Source organism: Tachyglossus aculeatus, chromosome 13, assembly GCF_015852505.1.
Source record: "Tachyglossus aculeatus isolate mTacAcu1 chromosome 13, mTacAcu1.pri, whole genome shotgun sequence".
Classification (NCBI taxonomy): Eukaryota; Metazoa; Chordata; class Mammalia; order Monotremata; family Tachyglossidae; genus Tachyglossus; species Tachyglossus aculeatus.
In genome coordinates this window covers 7,174,723-7,197,812 of record NC_052078.1, presented here as the reverse complement: position 1 = coordinate 7,197,812, position 23,090 = coordinate 7,174,723, and the positions used below count along the sequence as shown (strand labels likewise).

Below are 23,090 nucleotides of genomic sequence, written 5' to 3'. Positions count from 1 at the left end.
CACTTTTATTTGCTATATTAATATTTCTTTGCAAATGTATGCTTATCCATATCACAGTAGAAGGAACAGCTGCTACTCACTGGGAATCTCTGGGGTCCTACAGCAGGTCTTGGCTGGTTTGGTACCGGTAACAAGGGCACTAAAAAATTAAAAAAATACATTAAAAAATCTTTAATATGAATTTGTTTTATCTAAATATGATGGCTATTTAAAATGAGAACCAATTAGCCCAAATCATGGATGTTAATACCCTGGACCAAGTGACTTTAAAAAAATAATATTTACTGTTCATTATCACAGAGGATAATTTTCTTTTCAACATTCAATAAATTGATTAAAGTTCAAATATGTAAAATTATATGAACGCATTTCCATTTCTAAGAGTAAAGCATAACTGTCCCACAAGAAAGAAAAATACTTTTTTCCCCATTTAGGATACACAAAACGGGTCTTCTTTTTTTTAGGGTGACAGAGGGGAGAGTTCACCAGAAGGGAAACCTTTTAGCCATAATAGGGGGAAAGGGCTCAAGCTCCACTGAAAAAAAAAACAACTTTTAAACCCCCAACTGAAGCTGTGTGTGTATGCATATATATACACATATATATATATATATATATATATATACTATATATATATATAGTAAAACTGAAAGGGCTTATGTTACACATAAAATGGGACTGGGTTTCAGCTACTGGGCTAGTGGCTGACTGGGACTCAAATAATTTTAATGTTTAAGCTTCCCTATTAAAAATTTCAGACTGCCTCCCAGTGATGCTGTTTCCTATACTGGTTTAGTTTTATAAGAATACAATGGAATTATTGTTCACAAAATTCCACCCCCATCATCCACTGAAGCTCCGGGATGATAAGTTCAAACCAACACAAGTAAAAACTTCCACATAGTGAGTGGTTGGTGTGTGAATTTGTAACCGGTAGTTACTGGGTGGATAAAAATATGAACAGGTTTAAAAAAGTCCATAATGGTCTGATGGATGGAAAAGTAAGGATTAATTACTATTCTAAGTTACAGTAGAATTACTGTTGACTGCTTATAGTATGTGCTACTTTATAATTACAGTTTTTATTAAGTATTTACTATGTGCTAAGCATGTGTTAGTCTAAATATACGACAACCAGATCAAAGTCCCTGTCCCAGAAGAGACTTAGAACCTAGGAGGAATAATAATAATGATAATGATGGCATTTATTAAGCACTTACTATGTGCAAGTCACTGTTCTAAGCGCTGGAGAGAGATGAATAATCTCAACCCCATTTTACAGATGAGGAAACAAAGGCAGAATGAGTTTAAGTGACTTGTCTAAGGTCACAGAGCAGGTTAGCATAATAGCTCTGATTAGAACCCATTCTCTTTCTATTATGTAACCAGTCAGGTAGGCTGTGAACTGCCTTGGGTTAATTTTTTTTAAATTAAGGATTAGAGTCCCAAATTTTCCAGGATCTGTAAAAAGATTTAAACTAGGGCAGGGCTACATCACAATGGAAATGAAAAGAAAATCACACTGGTAAGAAATACACTAGTGCCAAAGGGAAAAAAGTTAATCTTTGAATCGCTCTGTACTAAATGTCCCTCCACTCTGGGTACTTATAAAATTCAACCCATTAATTTTTTTTTTTATTTTAGAACCAGGCTTCAGTGGTTCCTGTTCAATATACCAAGATTCCAGTGCTTGAAGTTTACAGAATTAGGGACTATCCCAAGAGTAATAATAAGAAAACTCCATATCCATAGATTTCCCCTCTCCATGGTAGACTTAGGAAGTGACTGCCCCCACAGGTTTTGGAGTTGGACTCCCAGCTTCACTTTTCCCAGGTCTCTGACAAGACCTGAGCATTTCTGGGTTGGAAAGACCCACAGTGGCGGCTACTTGGCCTGTTTGCTCTTTAAGACCTGGCCCTTCCCCATCCATCTTCCCCCAAAACCTACGCATTCTTTTCCTTTCACACTCTGAATGCAAAGCTAGTGCTTATGATCCTATTTCCACACAGGCAAGAAATGAAGGCAGGAAGTTTTTCCTTTTACAAGAGCATTATGTTGGACTTTGAATTTCAAAAGTAGAGACAGCACTTATTGGCTAACGGGTTCCCACAAAACTTTTAGTTGGCCCTTTGCCTCTCCTCTGAAGTTGCCAAGAAGGTTCAAGGCTTCTTTTTTTCAAAGCACCAAAGGAACTGCCTAATAAATCCATTTTCAAAAAGGAAATAAAAATCGATGGTACAAAACCCAACTGCAATATGTGTCAGAATTTTAAGGACCAGCTAGAGTGCCTGCTCTGACTTTAAAAATCTCCAGAGAAGACAGCTCTACAATCAATCTTGGCAAAGCATTTTGATCTCAAGATTTCCAGTCAAGATGCTTTTCATATCAGCGTGAGAAGCAGTATGGTCCAGTGGAAAGAGCACGGGCTTTGGAGTCAGAGGTCATAGGTTCAAATCCTGGCTCCACCCACTGTCAGCTGTGTGACTTTGGGCAACTCACTTAACTTCTCTGTGCCTCAGTTACCTCATCTGTAAAATGGGGATTAAAACTGTGAGCCCCCCGTGGGACAACCTGATCACCTTGTAACCTCCCCCATGCTTAGTACAGTGCTTTGCACATAGTAAGCACTTTAATACCATCATTATTATTATATCATCTAACCTAAATCCTTCATTCATGTCAAGTGAAGCCTAAGAGAGATCTTGCCATTCTGAATTTACCTAGAAAAAACACTAATATTTCCTCTTGGATCTAGGGATTGTGTCCGACCTGACTGTCCTGTATTTATTCCAGTGCTCAGCACAGCACTCGGCAAAGAGTAAGCACTATCACAATTACTATCATTGTTCCATGGTCATTGGAAAGAACAGCTGCTCACTGCCCATCACACAGTATCCTCCAAATATTTGGGGATTAATTTGGGGTGGCAGAATGGGAATGAATCAAAAGAAAAAGGCAGGACCACAATGCTGATGGCAGGAAGCAGCAATATGCTATAATGAAAAACTAGTCCAACTAGTCAAATGATGATAATTCAAGCCTCAACACTGTCAGGCTAATAATAAATAAAGGATGCCAACAGAGCATGAGAAAAGGTAGGGAAAATTTTCAGGCTAGAAAAAACTTCAGCAGGCTCAGATTTTTTTCTGGACATCATAATCACCATAGTCTTTATTTACTGAATTGGTACCGAGATACAGGAGTGTTTTTTTTCTCTGTAAAGCCAAGTGTCTTGTGTCTTCCCAATTGACAGTTCCTAACTTGTGTTGATTTTACAAAGAACTTTGTAACATTAACAGATGTAGACATAAATAAAATTAGTCCGACAAATTAGATTTACTGCAGTTCCACATTTAGGAAGGCAATCAACAGCAGCACATTAAAGACTACTCTTCACTAGGAACCATCTATTCTGTGTGAATGTAGAACAGATACTGTTGGGTTTTATTTTAAAATCTTTCCAAGGACTTAAAGGCAACTCTCTGTGGTAAACAGTTCTAGTCTCTTTCAAGCTATTAATCTCCAGCTCAATTCTGGAATGGGCAGGACTGATGATGATGATGTTGCACACTTCACTCCTCTGGTGCCAACCTACTCTCTGTACCTCAATCTTGTCTATCTAGCCACTGACCTCTCACCCATGTCCTGCCTCTGGCCTGGAATGCCCTCCCTCTTCATATCCCACAGAGACTCTCCCCACCTTTAAAGGTTTCTCCCTCAAGAGGCCTTCTCTGATTGAGCCCTCATTTCCTCTTCTACATTGCCCTGATGTGCCCCCTTTATTCACCCCTCCGTCAATCCGACAGCACTTATGTACATATCGTAATTTATTTATATTAATGTCCCTCTCCCCCTCTAGACTGAAAGCTCAATGTGGGAAGGGAATGTGTCTACCAATTCTGTCACACTGTACTTTCCCAAGCACTTAGTACAGTGCTCTGCACACAGTAAGTGCTCAATAAATACAACTGACCAAGGTCCATGGCACTGTTATATTAATCAGCAGAAGTGCATGCTTTAAACCATTAGGTGCTGTGTCCCATGTAGATACCTACTGATGAGCAGGTAACTGAAAAGAAAAACATTTCATATGACAAGTAAAACAAGCTTTCTCTCACTGAGTCATGGGCCACAATAGAATGTATTTTCCCATCTACAGGATCAATAGTCCATTGCACACATTTGAAGTTGACCAGACTTTGTTTGTGAAGAGCTAACAGTAGAACCAGAGGTTTGTGAGGCAGGAATGCGAGTGGCAATTTGGAGGTTAAGGTCACTGCTGAGATGACAGTGTGACAACTTTATATCCATGTGATACTGAATGGCCAGTAGTTTACACTGCAAGAGTCCCACAAGCTGAGGATTCCTAACAATAATAATTATGGTATTTGTTAAACACTATGTGCCAAGCACTGTTCAAAATATTTACCTTGGGGGTAGATACAAGGTAACCAGGTTGTCCCACGTGGGGCTCACAGTCTTAATCCCCATTTTAGGTGAGGTAACTGAGGCACAGAGAAGTGAAATGGCTTGCCCAAAGTCACACAGCAGACAAGTGACAGAGCCGGGATTAGAACCCATCTCCTCTGACTCCCAAGCCCGTGCTCTTTCCACTGAGCCACGCTAACCAAGAGTGACCCAAGAGCAAGGGAAGTAGAAGTAAATTTTCACTCTGCCCTCTTCTCCAACCACTCCTCCCAAATACAACAATCCGATTTGGCTAATTTCAGCCTGTCTGCTCATTAGATGGTAGAGCTGCAGGGGACTCTAGGTCAGTCCAGTTTATGGATCCTATTCTTGGGTGGTCTAATTTAAACTACTTTTCAGAAATTAGGAGACAGAGGTATAGTGCACTCCAAAAAGTAGGGAATAATTTGTTGCTCATCTGGGTGCTGAGAAGTAGCATGGCCTAAGTGGAATAGAGCACAGGCCTGGGAGTTCAGGGCCCTGGGTTCTAATCCCAGCTCCGCCACATGCCTGCTGGGTGACCTTGGACAAGTCACTTCACTTCCCTGTGCCTCAGTTACCTCACCTGTAAAATGGGGATTAAGGCTGTGATCCCTATGTGGGACAGAAACTGCGCCAAACCTGATTATCTTGTACCCCAGCGCTTAGCAGAGTGCTTAACAAATACCATTTTAAAAAATCCTTTTTAGAAGTCCTATCTTCACTGTTTTGGAGGAGTCTACTCTAAGTCAGTTGGCATCACAATGCAATACATTCTGCCCCTGAAAAACCAGTTTGTCAATACCTGAAACGGGAGGCTGACAAGTATCGTTTTCCATTATCTCACAAAATGAATACTAAATTGATTATGAACAAGCAAATTACACTTCCCCAAGGAATAATGGAATATTAAGCACAGGCTTTAAAATGAAGTCATTTTTAATCTTCAAAGAGGTGCCAAAAACCAAAGAGTTATGAAAATAGTACATCTAGTCTGGAAGTGTGAAGCGAGAGGCCAAAAGAAGCCCTGAGGCCAAAAGAAATGCAGAAAAAAACAAAAACACAGAAACTTCCAATGGGAGCACAATAATTTACAGCACCACCACTCCCCCAGAGCCTGGAACTGTTCAGAAAACTCACCTTGAACTGGGGTGACTACGTTCCCTTTGAAGTGCGGATTTATATGGATGTTTTTCGGTTGCTGGGGTGTCACGGGAGGAGGCGTCATCATTATTCTAGGGGTTTCCATTTGGGGTGGCATGTGCATCGCTTGAGGAGGCGAAGGATGGTGTGGGTGCTGCAAGGGGAGCAGAGGTTGCAGCTGTTGTTGCTGGAATAGACTTCTAATAGGCTGCTGCTGTTGAGGAGGAGGAGGTGGAGGAGGTGGAGGTGGGGGCGGAGGTTGTTGCTGGGGCTGGGGCTGAGGCTGAGGTTGAGGCTGAGGTTGGGGCTGAGACTGGGGTGGAGGAATTAGCCTTGGTGAATGAGTCTGGAAAAGTCACAAGGAAATCCAAACATACCAATGAACGTTTTAGGAAAGAAAACTAAAAAATACTGATTTGCTCCCCTCGACCTACCAACCCCCCTCCCCCCCCCAAAAAAAAAATTTAGAAGCAAAATTACTACTTGGAAAATGCCTTTACATCCCACATTTTGCAGCTTAATTCCTTTTACTAGTATAGATCACTTTGAAAGTGAAAAAAAAATCTGGCATGGGGTATGTTAAAGGAAAAAGAACCCCTTAGTAAAGGGCATTGTCCAAAATGGGCATTCAATAAAACTTAGCTAGTGGCATATAATTTTCAAATACATTACCCAGATTTTCACAGTTGAAGACAATTTATCACCACACATAATAGACAGAGAGTCAGATCTCCAATTACAAAAGGGATACATTCTGGACAAAACACCGAGTTATGGAAAATTCACATTAAACCCTCTCTGGCCAATGCAACTGGCACAACCATTTCTCTCATCACTGAAACATGCTCTATCCAGAGAGATGGGCATTTTGGGTCATTTAATTCATTCTCAGCATTCTAGCCAAAATCTGCTATGGGAGAACTGGCTGGATTAAGAATCAAGGACTCCAGGAAGGAGAATGGAATCACAGAGGTATGCAAAGGGTTAAGAGCCTAGGAGGGAGCCAGGAAGATTGTGGGGCTAGTAGGGAGGAAGATGGAAACTGGGAGACACAAAGGGAGATTCCAAAAATATGGCAACCAAAATAAAGTTTTGGATTTGCTGTGTGCATAAAGCGCCCATCACTTCTTTTTTCCCAGTGAAAAGATATGTATATTCAATACAGAAAATTTGGCAAGAAGTGAGCACTCAAGAAAAGGTTAAAATTGCTTAAAATTGGAATCAGCAATGGGAAGAAAACCCCAAAGCTTGGTTTTGGCTGGTTCTGATTTTAGAGACACTTCAATGCAAAGCCCTCACCTGAACAAACAATTTATAAGTGTCACTATAATGTCATAATCACTCTGCATGCCTCTGTTCTCTTCCATCACACCAACATACATATTTTCCAGTGATGCTTTCAAAGGTAAATATTTTAAAATACTTCACCTAAATTATGCTATTTTATTGAATTTAGTGTGTATTTTGTTGGGGGGGGGGGGGGGGGGGGCACATCCTGAATACCAGGCATAATTGTTCAGCTGGATCTACCCTTGAAAATTCATGCTTGGTGGGATCAATCCATAAAGATTTCAATGTAGACTAAAAAAGAAAAACACAAACTAAAATAGCTTTGATTCCCTGGAATGTTCCAACTCTGCATATCACAGAGGAGATTTAAAATTGAAGTGGACAGATATGCTCTAGCTCAAAAATGTGTACATTAGACCAAGAACAAATGTGAAAATGTTAGCAGTAGATTGAATGATGAAAATTTGTATTAATTATTTATAAAATATTTAGGCTCAGATTGGAAATATTTTTAGTGCCACCTACTAGCAATCTGTAGCTACAATCAAGTTATATTTTCATATCTTCTATTTACCACTGAGCCAACTACTTCTAAATCAGATCACCTGACCTCAATTTGCCCCCCACCAAAATCCTACAGGCAAAAACCTGACTGACAGTATATCAAATAGCCATTACAATAAAAGCTGCCATCCCATTAATGGACATAGCAATTTACATAATCCCTATAAGAGATGCAAAAATCAGATGAGGATTTTTAAAAATGTGATGGAACTTCCTGTGAGAGAAACTGAGCTAAAGGTAACCACTTTTGAATCTGCCTTTTGATTTTATCTTAAAATCTATGTTATTTGGAGAAAATCCTTAACTTCTGTAACTTGCCTGACTATTACTACTGGAAGTCTAGTTGATGCTATCTAGTATAGTTTATCCTTCTACAACCTGACAAGCAATTCTTACCTACATTCATTATATAGAAATTCTCCAATCTTTAAAGTTAAAAGATGTGAAAGAAGTGCAAAGGGTCTTTCTTTCGTTCTGGGTATTTGGGGGAAGGGCGACATTTTTCTAAGAATACAAGTCACTTGATATTTCAAAAGCATAGAGTGGAAACACTCTATTCCTGTTTATCAATGTATACAGCTTTTCTTCATTATATTTGTTTTTGGTGTTAAAAAAATCAGCTGCAGAAGGAGCGTGGACTGGTGGAGAGCAGAGGACTGGAAGTAAGGAGATCCGAGTTCTAGTCCTGGCTCCATTTACCTGCTGTGTGATCTCAGACCAGTCACTTACCCTCTCTGTGTCTCAGATTCCTCATCTGTAAAGTGGAGAAAGAAACCCACTCTCCCTACCCCTTAGACTGAGTCCCATGTGTGGAACAGAGACTGTGTCTGATCTGATTATCTTGTCTGTCCCAGAATTTGGCACATAGTGAACGCTTAATACTGGAACTATGTATCAATTCAATAAAACACATCATAAAAATCATTATTCAAAAAACCCAAACATTACCACTACAGGAGGCTGTGTAGGTAGCAAAGCTGGCCTGTGGTCTTTCATTCTTCCTCGTTCACTGTTATCTCTTCTCTGATCACCCACTCCACGACACATTACGGAGCCTCCTCTTCTTCCACCTCTTCGTGAGCCATAGCGGCCCTGCTTGTGTTGCCGTTCCCTTTCCTCAAATTCAAGTAATGCAGCTTTGGCTTCTGCAGAAAGTTCTATTTCAAAAGACACATATATGTTAGGCTCCTGCTGGGCAGCTAAACTTAACTAATGGTGGGGAATTTGGAATAATCACATCATACATGACAATCACAAACTGACATAGGTCATAGAATTCTAGCCACAGCAAAACCAATTATCTTATTATTGATTATTATGTATTACCTTTTGGGAGGGGGAGGAATGAGGGATGGGGAGGGCAGTAGATGAATATTTCAGTAGAGACACATTTTTCCTTCTTTTTACAAAATACAAAATATCCACTGCCAAATTTAAAATGCAGGCAGTCCTCAGACTTATGACAATTGCTTCCTGAAAATTTTATATGAAGTTGAAACAAAGTCAGAACCAATCTTCTCACAGGAACAACATAATAACTGACAGACTGATTACAGAACTAGGGTTAGATAACCTATTCTTAACCAAAATGATCCCATATCATATAGGTAATCGAAATACATTAATGCATTTATATGGAGTCAGAGAAGTTCCATGTAGGGAAGCTGAATTCTACTTCACTGAGCAGTAGTATGACCTTGTGGAAAAATCAAGGGCCTGAGAGTCAAAGATCCTGGGTTCAGATCCCAGCTCTTGCCACATGTCCGCTGTATGACCCTGGGCAAGTCACTTAAGTTCCCTGTGCCTCAATTACCTCATTTATCAAGTGGGGGTTAAAACCATGGGACATGGACCGTGGACAAGCTGATTATCTCTTACCTAACCCAGCACTTAGTACAGTGCTCAGCACATAGTCAGTGCTTAATAACTGCCATAAAACAAGGTAAAATGGACATGTCAATCCTCCCTGGAAATTCCACCTGGTGATCAGGTAGCCCTCACAACCTTCTGGCCTCTCCTGTTCCACCCCTCACCCATCATCTCAACTTCTTCCCCCACTGTAGAATTTTAAATTGCTTTCCCATTTCCCTATGACTCCCATGGACCCTTCTACCCTACTGCCTGTGTTCCCAGAGCTGGTGCCATAATGGAGGCTGGAATTATAGAGTTGAAACCAATATGTTATAAAGCTGAAACTGGGTGCGAATTTAGAAGTGGTGGGCCCTTTGCCTCACCTTGAGATATCTGTAAACTAGAATCCTGTTATAATGTGGCCCACTATATCCTTGTTGAATGCTGGTTCCTGACACCTCTGTTTGTGTTGTTGTTTTTATCTTATTTTTTTAAAGAAAGGCTGAAGTGAGGCCATTTCCTGGTGGCATTGAGAAGTCAGGGATCCATTTGTTGCAGTCTGTGGCAACATGATGGGGCTGAAGCTGCCAGGAAGCAGGCCCTGGCAAGTGGGCAAAGGGGATGAAAGCGGATGGAAGAGAATACAGCTCTGCACAGGCCTCCAGCTTCTGGAGCTGAGTGCAAATGAGGAACAACAAGAGCCCCAGTGGAAAAGGGGAATTTGCATTCCCTACTAGGAGAGTTTGGAAGGGGTTTTAGAGAGGAGACCAGATTCCCAAAGACTCCCCCATACCAGTTAGGCATATCAGAGCCATGTTATATATATATATATATATATTTTTTTTTTTAATGGCATTTATTAGGCGCATACTATGTGCAAAGCACTGTTCTAAGCACTGGGGAGGTTACAAGGTGATCAGGTTGTCCACAGGGGGCTCACAGTCTTCTACATTTTACAGATGAGGTAATTGAGGCACGGAGAGGTTAAGTGACTTGCCCAAAGTCACACAGCTGACAATTGGCGGAGCCGGTATTTCAACCCATGACCTCTGACTCCCAAAGCCCGGGCTCTTTCCACTGAGCCATGCTGCTTCTCTAGTTATATTTCAAATATAACTATAGTCTGTAGTAAAGGCCAAGCAGCAGTCCACTCTACAGTTCGTTCATTCATTCATTCAGTCGTATTTATTGAGAGCTTACTGTGTGCAAAGTACTGTACTAAGCACTTGGGAGAGTACAATATAATAATAAACAGACATATTCCCTGCCAACAATGAGCCAGGTAGGTAGCTGTCCATGTCTCAACAAGCTTCAATAAAACAGTACATCTGCTCTGAGCATCTTTTAAAATGAGATCAGACGACGTCTACTGCTTTGTCCACTGCTAGAACCAGTAGGATTCTCTCACATTTTCTATCAGCATGACTGAAGCTGTCGAGAATAATAAAGTCTTAAAACAACCACAATTAGGCACAAAACAATAATTTAAAATCAAGACTCCATTTTAAACTGCCTACGTTGTTCTGATTTCAACAGAAAACATCACATTCATGTTTAGGAATAAGACCCTCATGCGTCAAACGGCAAACTTATTCCAATCTTTAAGTGAGACTGGACCAAATTCCAGATCTAAAGTTGAATACTCCTCAGCACCTGTAACTATTCTACAGTTTACATTTACAGTAAATCTTATCTAATAGGAAGGCTTTTCACACCTACATTAACACAGAGCCCAAATTGAAATCAATTCCCAAGGAGAGCTCGCTGGCAGCTCTGGGATGTTTTAGGCTCAGGAGTGCCCTTTTTTGCCTTGTTTTTTTTTTCTGATTAAGCTATTTACTGACGTAATATTTAAAATATTAAACAAATTAAATGTATTAACATATATGATGAGGTAAAGCTAAACTCCACAAAGTTACCTTGGAAAGACATTATGGAGAAGGTATATAGTTTTTTTCCCCAATTTTTTACCCAAAGCCTATTTTATTTTCATTATGAGCCTCAAATACGTCACATTTTCTTAGGAAATGGTACCTCCCCAAAAAACTTTCTCACTAAAATAAAATTTAATTTACATCTAAAAGGTGTGCTGGTTAATAATAATCTTAACCACACAATTTGTTCACGTAACCAGTTTCTGCAGTGAATCAGCAATTATTTTTCTAGTGGCTCTAAGTGTCAAGATTAATTTCACTATCTCTAGTAATAAAATGGTTTCAAATGACATCTTTAATCAGCAAGAAAGAATGCTTTCCTCCAATTGAGACAATCTGTCACAAAAGGTCACCAAAATGTGACAGGATGGAAATTACGTTTGTAACTTCAACTGAAATGTTAATTTCCCTTTAAGTGTTTCCTGAACTATGTCCAGATTTTAAAGTAAAAAGATGTAGCTCTATACAACAAAAGTTTTACCTAGCAACGTCTGTTTAAAAAACACAGCCTCCAGAGAAGAATAGAAGAATGATATTCACACACACATAATTTGGTGTGATTGTTGGGCCAGTACCAAACTGATGTAAAATTATTTTTATATGCATATTTCATCTCAAAATAAAACTTCACCCATAAATGCCTTTTCTAAAAGCTATTTTACAAGCTAACTGAAGCAAGGAACAAAGCTAGGAGATAACTAAAATGAAGATAAAGATGCAGTTTTTAAAAATCCAGGCTCCTTCTTCAGAGGGGAATAAAGTGAATGAATTTAGGTTGTAATTTTCCCACAACCATAAAACCCCATACTTTGCTTTACTGAATTATTCACAGTTCCACAATCCTCCCTTCCAGCACGAAGTCTAAAAATTAATATAATGATGGTAATATTTTTTTCTGTTAGCACTTAAGTACAATTAGCAGGGGATTAGAAAATGGCACTTACAGAACATGCAGTTTAATTTGATACCATTTTTGCTAAAACACCTATTAGGGATTTACTTTCCTGATCTGTCTTCCTCGTCTCTGTAACTTTCTCCAGCTCTTCCGTTTTTTATTCTTCCTTTTCAACAGCTACTCCTTTGAATTTCTTCTCCTCTTTCCTTTTCTCTGTTCTCAAATCCCTTCGTGGTTCTCTTATTCCTTTGTCCCTCTCTTTCTATAGCTCTCTCATCCCAGCTTTCCTCGTCCTTTGGCCCATTTGGTCCCCCATCATGTGACTGGAGCTAGCCTTGACTCTTCTCTCTCATTCAACCCACATATTAGAGAAGCGTTAGAGAAGCACATAATAGAGAAGCAGCGTGGCTCAGTGGAAAGAGCCCAGCCTTTGTAGTCAAAGGTCATGGGTTCAAATCCAGGCTCCGCCAACTGTCAGCTGTGTGACTTTGGGCAAGTCACTTAACTTCTCTGGGCCTCAGTTACCTCATCTGTAAAATGGGGATTAAAACTGTGAGCCCCCGGTGGGACAACCTGATCACCTTTTAACCTCCCCAGCGCTTAGAACAGTGCTTTGCATATAGTAAGCGCTAACAAATACCATCATTATTATTACATTAAATTTATCATTAAATCCTGCCGGTTCAACCTTCGCAACATAGCTAAAATCCGCCCTTTCCTCTCCACCCAAAGTGCTACTGTGTTAATCCAAGCGCTTACCCTATCCCACCTTAATGCCTGTATCAGCAGCATGGCTCAGTGGAAAGAGCCCGGGCTTTGGAGTCAGAGGTCATGGGTTCAAATCCCGGCTCCGCCAACTGTCAGCTGTGTGACTTTGGGCAAGTCACTTAACTTCTCTGTGCCCCAGTTACCTCATCTGTAAAATGGGGATTAAGACTGGGAGTCCCACGAGGGACAACCTGATGACCCTGTAACCTCCCTTGCGCTTAGAACAGTGCTTTGCACATAGTAAGTGCTTAATAAAGGCCATTCTTATTATTATTATTATTATTATTATTATTAGCCTCCTTGTTGACCTCCCTGCCTTCTGTCTTTACCCACTCCGGTACATACTTCTCTCTGCTGCCCAGGTTATTTTCCTACAAAAATGTTCAGTCCACGTTTCCACACTGCTTATTAACTTCCCGTGGTTGCCCATCCACCTCCACATTCATTCAGTCAACCGTATTTTTTGAGCGCTTACTGTGTGCAGAGCACTGTACTAAGCGCTTGGGAAGTACAAGTCGGCAACATAAAGAGACGGTCCCTACCCAACAACGGGCTCACAGTCTAGAACGGGGAAACAGACAACAAAACAAAACATGTGGACGGGTGTCAGAACAAATAGGATTAAAGCTATACGCACATCATTAACAAAATAAATAGAATAGTAAATATGTACAAGTAAAATAAAGCACCAACCACCTTGCTCTCTCCTACCACATCATGCTGCTCTCTGCACACACCATTCATTCATTCATTCAATCGTATTTATTGAGCGCTTACTGTGTGCAGAGCACTGTTAATGACAACTTACTCACTGTACCTGGTCTATCTCGCTGCCAACCTCTCACCCACGTCCTGCCTCTGGCCTAGAACACCTTTCCTCTTCATATCCGACAATTACTCTCCCTAACTTCAAAGCCTTACTGAAGGCACATCTTCTCCAAGAGGCCTTCCCTGACTAAGCCCTCATTTCCTCTTTTACCACTCCCTTCTGTGCACCCTTTATTCCACCTCCCTCGGCCCAACAGCACATACATACATATTCATATTTTACTCATATTAATATGTTTCCCCTGATTAGACAGAGCTCATTGTGGGCGGGGAAACTGTCTACCAGCCCTGTTACACTGTACTCTCCCAAGCACTTAGTACAATGCTCTGCACACAGAAAGCACTCAGTAAATATGAATGATTAATAATATGCAGAGAATCTACTGCTCCCAAGTTCTTCCAATTTATTTACCCTTACCACTGCTCAGCTATATAGCATTTGGTAATTTTAATTTGCATCTAATTTAAAGAGACTCAACATAAGTACATGTCATTTTAGAAGACATATTGTTATTCTTGTAACAGCACTGTTTAATCATATTTCCAAAAGTAAACAGTTTTACACACTATAATCAGACAACTTAACTGATTACATACACACATATTTTATATCTATATATATCTATATATATCTATATATAGATATATATCTGAAAAACAGAAAGCTGTCACTAGAAATGAGATTCTAAGCAAACTTTTACACTATAATCAGATAACTTAACTGATTACATACACACACACATATTTTATATACATATATATATATATCTGAAAAACAGAAACCTGTCACTAGAAATGAGATCCTAAGCAAACTTTTCATCTAAGTTTATAAATAGTGCCAATATTTCAAGCATAATGAAGTTACCTCAGAGTTGCTTTGGCTTTAACAACACTCATCATTTATCCTTATTTCTATGATGTTCTCAATGTACTGCCTACATTTCAAATTATTACATTTTGCTCAAAATAACTTATCTGTACCTTCTTTAGCCCTTATGTCTGCTCTTTTATTTACTCTGGTCACTCTAGTTGTAAGTAGCTTGATGCTTGTCACACCCCTTAAAGTGTAAGCTCCTCCTGGGCAGGGTATTTTGCTATTCTTTACTTCCCAAGCACCAAGTGGAGATCAATAAATGCAACTACTAAATTTTAAAGAACATGATAATAAGGGCAAATAATTAATGCTCGCCGTTAGGAAAATCCCTGTATTACAGTTGCAAGGCACTTTATTGCCACCTTTGGTTTTCAAGAGCTTAGACCCTTCATTTTTTTTAATATAGATAACTGGGATACAAAAAAGCTATAAATTTCCACATTCCCGGAAGGAATTAAAGAGAGAGTACAGAAGTCAATACAAAGCAGTAAAAGGAAAGGGGCTTAAAAATTAAGTTTAAAAAAAATTCCTAGTTTTCTGATTTCCTAGAAGTGCCAACTCCATAATGCATTTGGACCTATCTACTGATGTTCTATATTAAAGTCATCATTATCAATGGTACTAATTAAGAGCTTACTACATGAAGGGCATTGTACTAAGCACTCGGGGGACTATAGTATAACTGAGTTGGTAGACATAATGATAATGATGGCATTTGTTAAGCACTTACTATGTGCAAAGCACTGTTCTAAGCACTGATATTTCCTGTCTGGTCAGAAATGCTGAGACAATATTTGGAGAAGAAAGAGCTGCAGGGGGATGTGTTGTGATGGTTACTCAGAGGTCTATCATCATCATCATCATCATCAATCGTATTTATTGAGCGCTTACTATGTGCACAGCACGGTACTAAGCGCTTGGGAAGTACAAACTGGCAACATATAGAGATAGTCCCTACCCAACAGTGGGCTCACAGTCTAAAAGTCTAATCAACTCTCTTTTTACACAATGCTGCCAAAAAAGCATCTCTCACACCCCCAACCCAGTACTCAAAGTGGCTCTAGGGCTGTGGGGACCCAGATTGTACCTCCAAAGGAAATGCCAAGCCAAGCTTCGTGACCATTCCCAAGGGGCTTCCAGCCCAGGAGATGAAGAGGATGGAGCAAATGACTATTCATTAAATTTGATTCCAGCCTTTCTCTACAAAAATTCCACAATAACTTCTGGAACTTTCAAAAATGCCACCCTAACAATCATGCAGCACGCTCTCTCCCCATTTACAGTTGGTAGCACATTGTAAGAAGTCGGCCTTACAATTTGTGGCCAAGTACTTCCCTCCAATCTTTTACTGATGGTACAGTTCTGAGAGTGGGGACTCTGCTTCAACTTGTACTTCCCAAGCGCTTAGTACAGTGCTCTGCACACAGTAAGCGCTCAATAAATACAATTGAATGAATGAATGAAATGCTTTCCATTCCCAATGGCCTAGTGGAAAGAGCACAAGCCTGGGAGTCGGAGGAACTGGGTTCTAAACCTGGCTCCGCCACGTACCAGCTGTGTGACTTTGTGGCTCAGTTCCCTCACCTGCAAAATGGGAGTTCAATACCTGTTCTACGTCCTAGCAAACTGTGAGCCCCACATGGGACCTGATTAACTTGTATCTACCTCAGGCCAAAAGCACTTGAAAGCCTGGCATGTAATAGTGTGGTGCACAAGGTCAGCACTCTCACAATCTAGGATTTCCTAAACCTACCCACACCAGGTGGAAGTGAAGAGGAAAGGAGAAGATGGAACAGAATGAATGTTACAACACTGAGGGGTTTCCCCAGCCGCAAGGCAAATTTGTCTCTTGACTGATGCCAGCAGCATTTCTATAATTCAAACACTTCTGCAGCCAAGCTCAATCTGATTCCAAACACTACGCCCTTTGTACAGATGGAGAAACCAAAGACCAAGCTTTCCCATTCATTATCCAAGGAGCACAAATACCAACTAGGGCTTGAGACTCTGATGTGTTGTGAGGTCAATGCTCAGTCACTAAATCACACTGCTGCTCCTACATCTCAAAAAATAAGGGTTGAAACAAGTTTTTTTAATTTGGTCTTTTCCAACAGATAAAATCCCAAGTCAATAGAGTATATTTTTAATGGCTATATCTGATAAGTGATAGTAGGGAGTATACATATGACAAAATTAGCACTAAATGAAATCCTATTTCTCCACAATATAGGTTTGAGGCGATGTTTTAAAGTCGTTGGTTTTTTTTTAAGTTTAAGCCGTATAACACAAAACACAAAGCCAGTTTTCTTTCTATATAGGAAAAATAGGCTGTGAATGTTACCCAAAGTTTCTGGAATGTTTCTTCTCTCTCTGGTAACATCTGAAAGTCTAATGATAGTTCCTTCTTTACGTTCAGTTTTGAATCGTATTCGACCAGATTCTTCGTCATCTTCCTCCTCTTCATCAGATTCCTCCTTTGTTTCCTTTTGAAGTTCCAAAGTTTCAATAGCTGCCTGTATTAGAGTGTACATTAAAACAAAGTTATATTATACAGTGAAACCAAAATTATTTTACATTAATGATTACATGCTGAACAAAAACACGATACATGAAGTGAGAAATATGCTTGAATACCAAACTATTTTTAAAATTGCATAGAACCAGTTCTTCCACATTAGTAATAGTAATAATAGTAGTAATAATATATATTAAGCACTTTCTGCATGCAGAACACTGAACTAAGTGCTAGGAAAGAACACAGAGAGGTGGGAATTAGACACTCCCTGGGGAAGGGCTCACAATCCAAATCTAAAACACAAGCTTTCTTTATGTATTAAAAAATTAGAGAACGGTTTTTCCTCAGGACAGGTCTGGATTTGGTGCGTTTAATGGGGTGTCAGGAGAAACGGTTTCGCGCACGTTTGTGTTGCTGGTTAAGATATGAGAACTAAGGCCTGAGTTTTCTGTAATTTGAGGTTAATAATAATTATGGCATATGTTAAACACTTACTACAGCCAAGGCACTGCAATAACTACCAGGGTAGATAGAAGATAATCAGGCTGGACAAGGTCCCTTTTCCAAGGTGGAGGCTCACAATTTTGAGAAACGTAACTCCTGATTTATGTTAACACTGGCTGTTATAAATGTTGAGTTTGCCCTAATAGAGAACAGCATCAGGAACTTTAAAAGTGAATTTGGGGCCAGTAAAAACACATTAAATGATCAATCGTTTGTATTTTCAGCACTTGCTGTGTGCAGAGTACCCTGCCAAGCACTTGGGAGAGTACAGTATAAAGGAGTTGGTAAACACCTTCCCTGCCCACAGTGAGTTTACAGACTAGAGAGGGAGATCTATGACCTAAGTTTTAGGATACCTATCTCCTTGCTGATATTATTTAAAGAGATTAGGCAATTGGACAGTTGACTCTCTTTCTACTTGCAGGTTGGAGAGGAAACAGTATGTGTTTCACCAAGCTGGAAAGTTGATGGAACCTTTATGCGAAAGGAAGAATATAATTTAAAGAAAACTGATTTGTGTGATCTGTACATTTTAAATAACCCCTGAGAGTGTTAAACATAACTATTTTTTCCTAGTATTTTAATGGTCATGTTTTCAGTTATTGTGATGTGCCCTTTATTCTCAGCAGTTATAAAACTCCATCGAGCAGATGTTGAGAATCCCATAGTTGGTTTTTTTTTTTTAATAGTTAAAGGGTGTGCCTGCCTGCTTACAATCTGCCCAGAGTACAAAACTTTCCAAGCATGTTATACAGAATTCCTATTGGGGTTGTCTGCTGTGTGACCCTGGGCCAGTCACTTCACTTCTCTGTGCCTCAGTTACCTAATCTGTAAAATGAGGATTGAGACTGTGAGCTCCATGTGGGACAGGGACTGTGTTCAACCCCATTTGCTTGCATCACCCCAGCACTTAGTACAGTGCCTGGCACATAGTAAGTGCTTAACAAATACCATAATTATTATTATTACTATTATTATTGGGAAGTAATGTGGCCTAGTGGAAAGAGCGCAGGCTTTGGAGTCAGCGGACCTGGGTTCTATTCCCAGCTCTGCCATTTGCCTGCTATGTGACCTTAGGCAAGTCACTTAACTTTTCACTCTGGGCCTCAGTTCCCATCTGTAAAATAAGGATTAAATTATGTTCCCTCTGCCGCTAATCTCACTGTGCCTCGTTCTCGCTTGTCCCGCCATAGACCCCTGGCCTACGTCATCCCCCAGCCTGGAATACCCTCCCCCCCCCACATTCATTCATCCATTCAATCGTATTTATTGAGCGCTTACTGTGTGCAGAGCACTGTACTAAGCACTTGGGAAGTACAAAAGTTGGCAACATATAGAAACGGCCCCTACCCAACAGTGGGCTCACAGTCTAGAAGGGGGAGACAGAGAACAAAACAAAACATACTAACAAAATAAAATAAATAGAATAAATATGTACAAGTAAAATAAATAGAGTAATAAATACATACATATATACAGGTGTTGTGGGGAGGGGAAGGAGGTAAGGCAGAGGGGAAAAAGAGGGGGAGGAGGGGGAGAGGAAGGAGGGGGCTCAGTCTGGGAAGGCCTCCTGGAGGAGGTGAGCTCTCAGTAGGGCCTTGAAGGGAGGAAGAGAGCTAGCTTGGTGGATGTGAGGAGGGAGGGCATTCCAGGCCTGGGGGATAACGTGGGCCAGGGGTCGACGGCGGGACAGGAGAGAATGAGGCACGGTGAGATTAGCGGCAGAGGAGCGGAGGGTGCGGGCTGGGCCGTAGAAGGAGAGAAGGGAGGTGAGGTAGGAGGGGGCGAGGTGATGAACAGCCTTGAAGTCGAGTGTGAGGCGTTTCTGTATGATGTGCAGGTTGATTGGTAGCCACTGGAGATTTTTGAGGAGGGGAGCAACATGCCCAGAGCGTTTCTGGACAAAGACAATCCACGCAGCAGCGTGACGTATGGACTGAAGAGGGGAGAGACAGGAGGATGGGAGATTGGAGAGGAGCCTGATACAGTAATCCAGACAGGATAGGATGAGAGCTTGAACGAGCAGGGTAGCGGTTTGGATGGAGAAGAAAGGGCGGATCTTAGAGGATCCACCATCCGCCAAGCTAGCTCCGCCAAGCTAGCTCTCTTCCCCCCTTCAAAGCCCTACTGAGAGCTCACCTCCTCCAGGAGGCCTTCCCAGACTGAGCCCCTTCCTTCCTCTCCCCCCTTCCCTCCCCCCCGCGTTACCTCCTTCCCCTCCCCACTGCACCTGTATATATGTATATATGTTTGTATACTCTATTTTATTTGTACATATTTATTCTATTTATTTTATTTTGTTAATATGTTTTGTTTTGTTGCCTGTCTCCCCCTTCTAGACTGTGAACCCGCTGTTGGGTAGGGACCGTCTGTATATGTTGCCAACTTGTACTTCCCAAGCGCTTACTACAGCGCTCTGCACACAGTAAGCACTCAATAAATACGATTGATTGAATGAATGAATGAATGAATTAGACTGTGAACCCCATGTGAGTGAGACAGGGACTGTGCCTGACCTATCTTGTATCTACTACAGCACTTAGTATATCAATCGGAAAACAATTACCCAGATTTTTCTTTGTTTTTTGGGCCTACCTAATAGGTCCATATTTTTGCATACTGTACTACCAAACTTGTTACACCTCCCTAGCAATGCTGCTTATAACACAGCCCAATTAAACTGTTCATGTCTTTTGATGTGCTATTATTCGCCACTCTTGAAATGTCAATAAAAATCTAGAGAACTCTGCACTACTTACTCTGGAAAGAGGCCAGGATTCATTATTTGGTCTTACGATCTGATTAAGGACACTGGCCAGATGTCTGAATGAAAAAGAGGAAAATTCTATAGCAGCGTTGCTTGCAAAATGTTTGCTGAAGCATGTGACATGGAACTGCAGAAAGGACCCCCACACCATATGCTCAAAATACTAAAATGTATTAAAAATTGAAGTGTCCAATTCTCACAAGAATGAAATTGACTTGGGGTTAAAACCCAGCTGAGGAAAAAGGACCGGATAAACATGATAGCAGCCATTTCAAAAATGGCTGAAACTGAATTTGTTAAACAGTGGAAAAGATGGGCGCACAAGGAAAACATTCTAAAGGTATGTCTCCCCTTAAACAGGTGAGGGAAAGGCATGTTCACTGATACACTGTGCTAAGGATTGTTATTTCATGATGTCGAAAGGCTATGTATTTCCCAGAATTTGGAGAAGGCGAAGTACAAGAGGTCACCAGGGTCACCCACCTTCCTCCCAGTGACGAATTTTTAAAATTATCAAACGCAGAATATTGTTTCTCCCTTTTGTAAGTAGTCAGGACCTACGTTTTCACAACCTTCCTTGATATTTTACTCCAACGCTTAAGCAACCTGACAGTCAAGAGGTTTTTACTTGAACTCAATCTCGCTTAAACCTTTAACTCATTCCTTTCAAAGCAAACAAGTGGTCAGCTTCCGCTTAACAGTACATCATATTATTAAAATTCACTCTCTTAGGCTTCTCATCTCCAAGTCTAGCAACTATAATTCTTTACCTTTCCTCCGAGGAATTATTTTTTCATCTCTCTGATATCTCTATAGTCTTCTGTGGCTCTTCTCCAGTTTCTCACCCTCTTACAATGGGTTTACCGAAATTGGACCCAAACAGTCTAATACAGTCTGATAACTATAGACTACTGTGGAATTACTTCCCAGGTTTTCACAATTCTCTTCAAATAATTCAGTATCATTTGACTATCAGCAAACAGTTGCTTCATATTCAGCTGTAGTCCACTATGAACTCCAGATATTCCTCTAACACACTCTAGACTAATTATATTTTTTTCTATTTTATTCTTGGAGAACTGATTAGTTTGAAAGCAACTGGACCAAGAACATTAGTATCGCAAGTTGAAGACTTCTAAGATATAACTAACCCTTTATAGCTGAAAGATTCTATGTCTTGATTCCAAAACCTTGGTCTGAACAGGTTTGTAACTGCTCCCAGGGGACTAGCATGATTTCTGAAGTGTAGGAAAAAATACAAATGCCTAGAAAATGAAAGAACAAAACTTTCCCTGAAGAATAAAAACATTTTCTGAAAGTCATCCAACTAACTGTGGCCTAGTCAATAACGGACAGCAGGGTATGTAAGTACTTGGGTCAGTGAGAGAAATGACGAATCAAGCTGGGTGATGGGGAGGAGCATTACATGAGATGACATGTCAAGGTTGAGGGGAGATTCCACTGGTCAAGGCATGTAACCTTGCCTCTGCTAACAACTCAGGGCTAGTATCTTGCTGTAGTGAGGTTTTGTGGCAGCTTCAAAAAATCTCCAACCTTAGCTTCCTGGCCCTGCCATAAAGTAACAAACTTTAGAGAGTCTCAGTTTGGTTTAGAGGAATCAAGATTCAGTGCAGAACTGTCTCAACTAGAGAAGTAGGGTGGCCTTGTGGAAACAGCATGCGTCCATGAGTCAGAAGACTTGAAGTCTAAGACCGGCTCTGCCCCTTGTCTGCTGTGTGACCCTGAGCAAGTCACTTGACTTCTCTTGGGCCCAGTTTTCCCATTTGTAATGGTGACTCAATACCTGTTCTCCCTGATACTTAAAATGTAAACTCTGGTTGGGGCAGGGACTGTGCCTGACCTGAATACTTGTATCTACTACCCCAGCTCTTAGTACAGTGCTTGGTCCAAAAGAAGCACTTAAATACTGCCATTATTTTTACTATCTAAAAAGAGTTGGCTATATTTTGTATATTTCTATCTGGTCCTAGCCAAGACTCTTTAAAGTTTAAATATCCAGCAACCAGGCTTTGGCAGCATTCCAGCCTAGACGGCATCAGCTGCCCATGAACAATTAGAAAATTCAGAAGAGGAAAAAAAGCAAGGGTGCAGAGGAGAAGGAAGTGGATTTTGACATTTCATTTCAGGGCTTGATTTAAATAGGGAAAAAAATATGCTTCAACTCCCCCAAATTTATAAAAACAAATAACTAAACTGGTAAAGAAATCCACACAAGGGAAAGAAACCTTTAAGGAAATTCCTAATTACTGAATTTTAATTAGTCCATGATTACCAATCTGCAATTTATGAATGACACATTGATCATAAAGGTATTTCAAATGACTCACGGACTAATACACGAGTTCATCACCACGTCTTTCACTTTACCCACATACTATTACTGGCTGGCCTATTTTCAAGGATTAAGATAAACACAATTAAAACTGTCAGCTACTAAACAGTCTAAGAAAATATGGTCTAATGAAATAGATAATAGGTTATACACCCAAGAGTGTTGACTTCTACCAACCCCACCTTGACAAATCCACCTCAACCTAGAGCACAGGAGGTTATTCTAACTCCCTGATATTTGCCATCCTGACTGCCAGTTCAGGGGACCTTTAAAGAGTTGCTAAGGTGGGTAAGTGGTACTGCTGGACCACCATCATCAACTCCCAGCAGCAGCTGTCCACCACAATCTTTTAAGCCAA

At 40.5% G+C, this 23,090-nt stretch overlaps 1 protein-coding gene across 1 annotated transcript in view; it reads right to left on the bottom strand.

The window, feature by feature from the left end:
• RBM33 (RNA binding motif protein 33) overlaps positions 1-23,090 on the bottom strand; it is a 122,109-nt gene that overhangs the window by 72,015 nt on the left and 27,004 nt on the right. Inside the window, exons 7-10 of the mRNA XM_038755872.1 lie at positions 16,935-17,106; positions 8,392-8,600; positions 5,587-5,935; positions 81-139 (exon numbers count right to left, since the gene is read on the bottom strand). Coding sequence (XP_038611800.1) covers positions 81-139; positions 5,587-5,935; positions 8,392-8,600; positions 16,935-17,106 — 789 coding nt within the window. The remainder of the gene's footprint in view (positions 1-80; positions 140-5,586; positions 5,936-8,391; positions 8,601-16,934; positions 17,107-23,090) is intronic.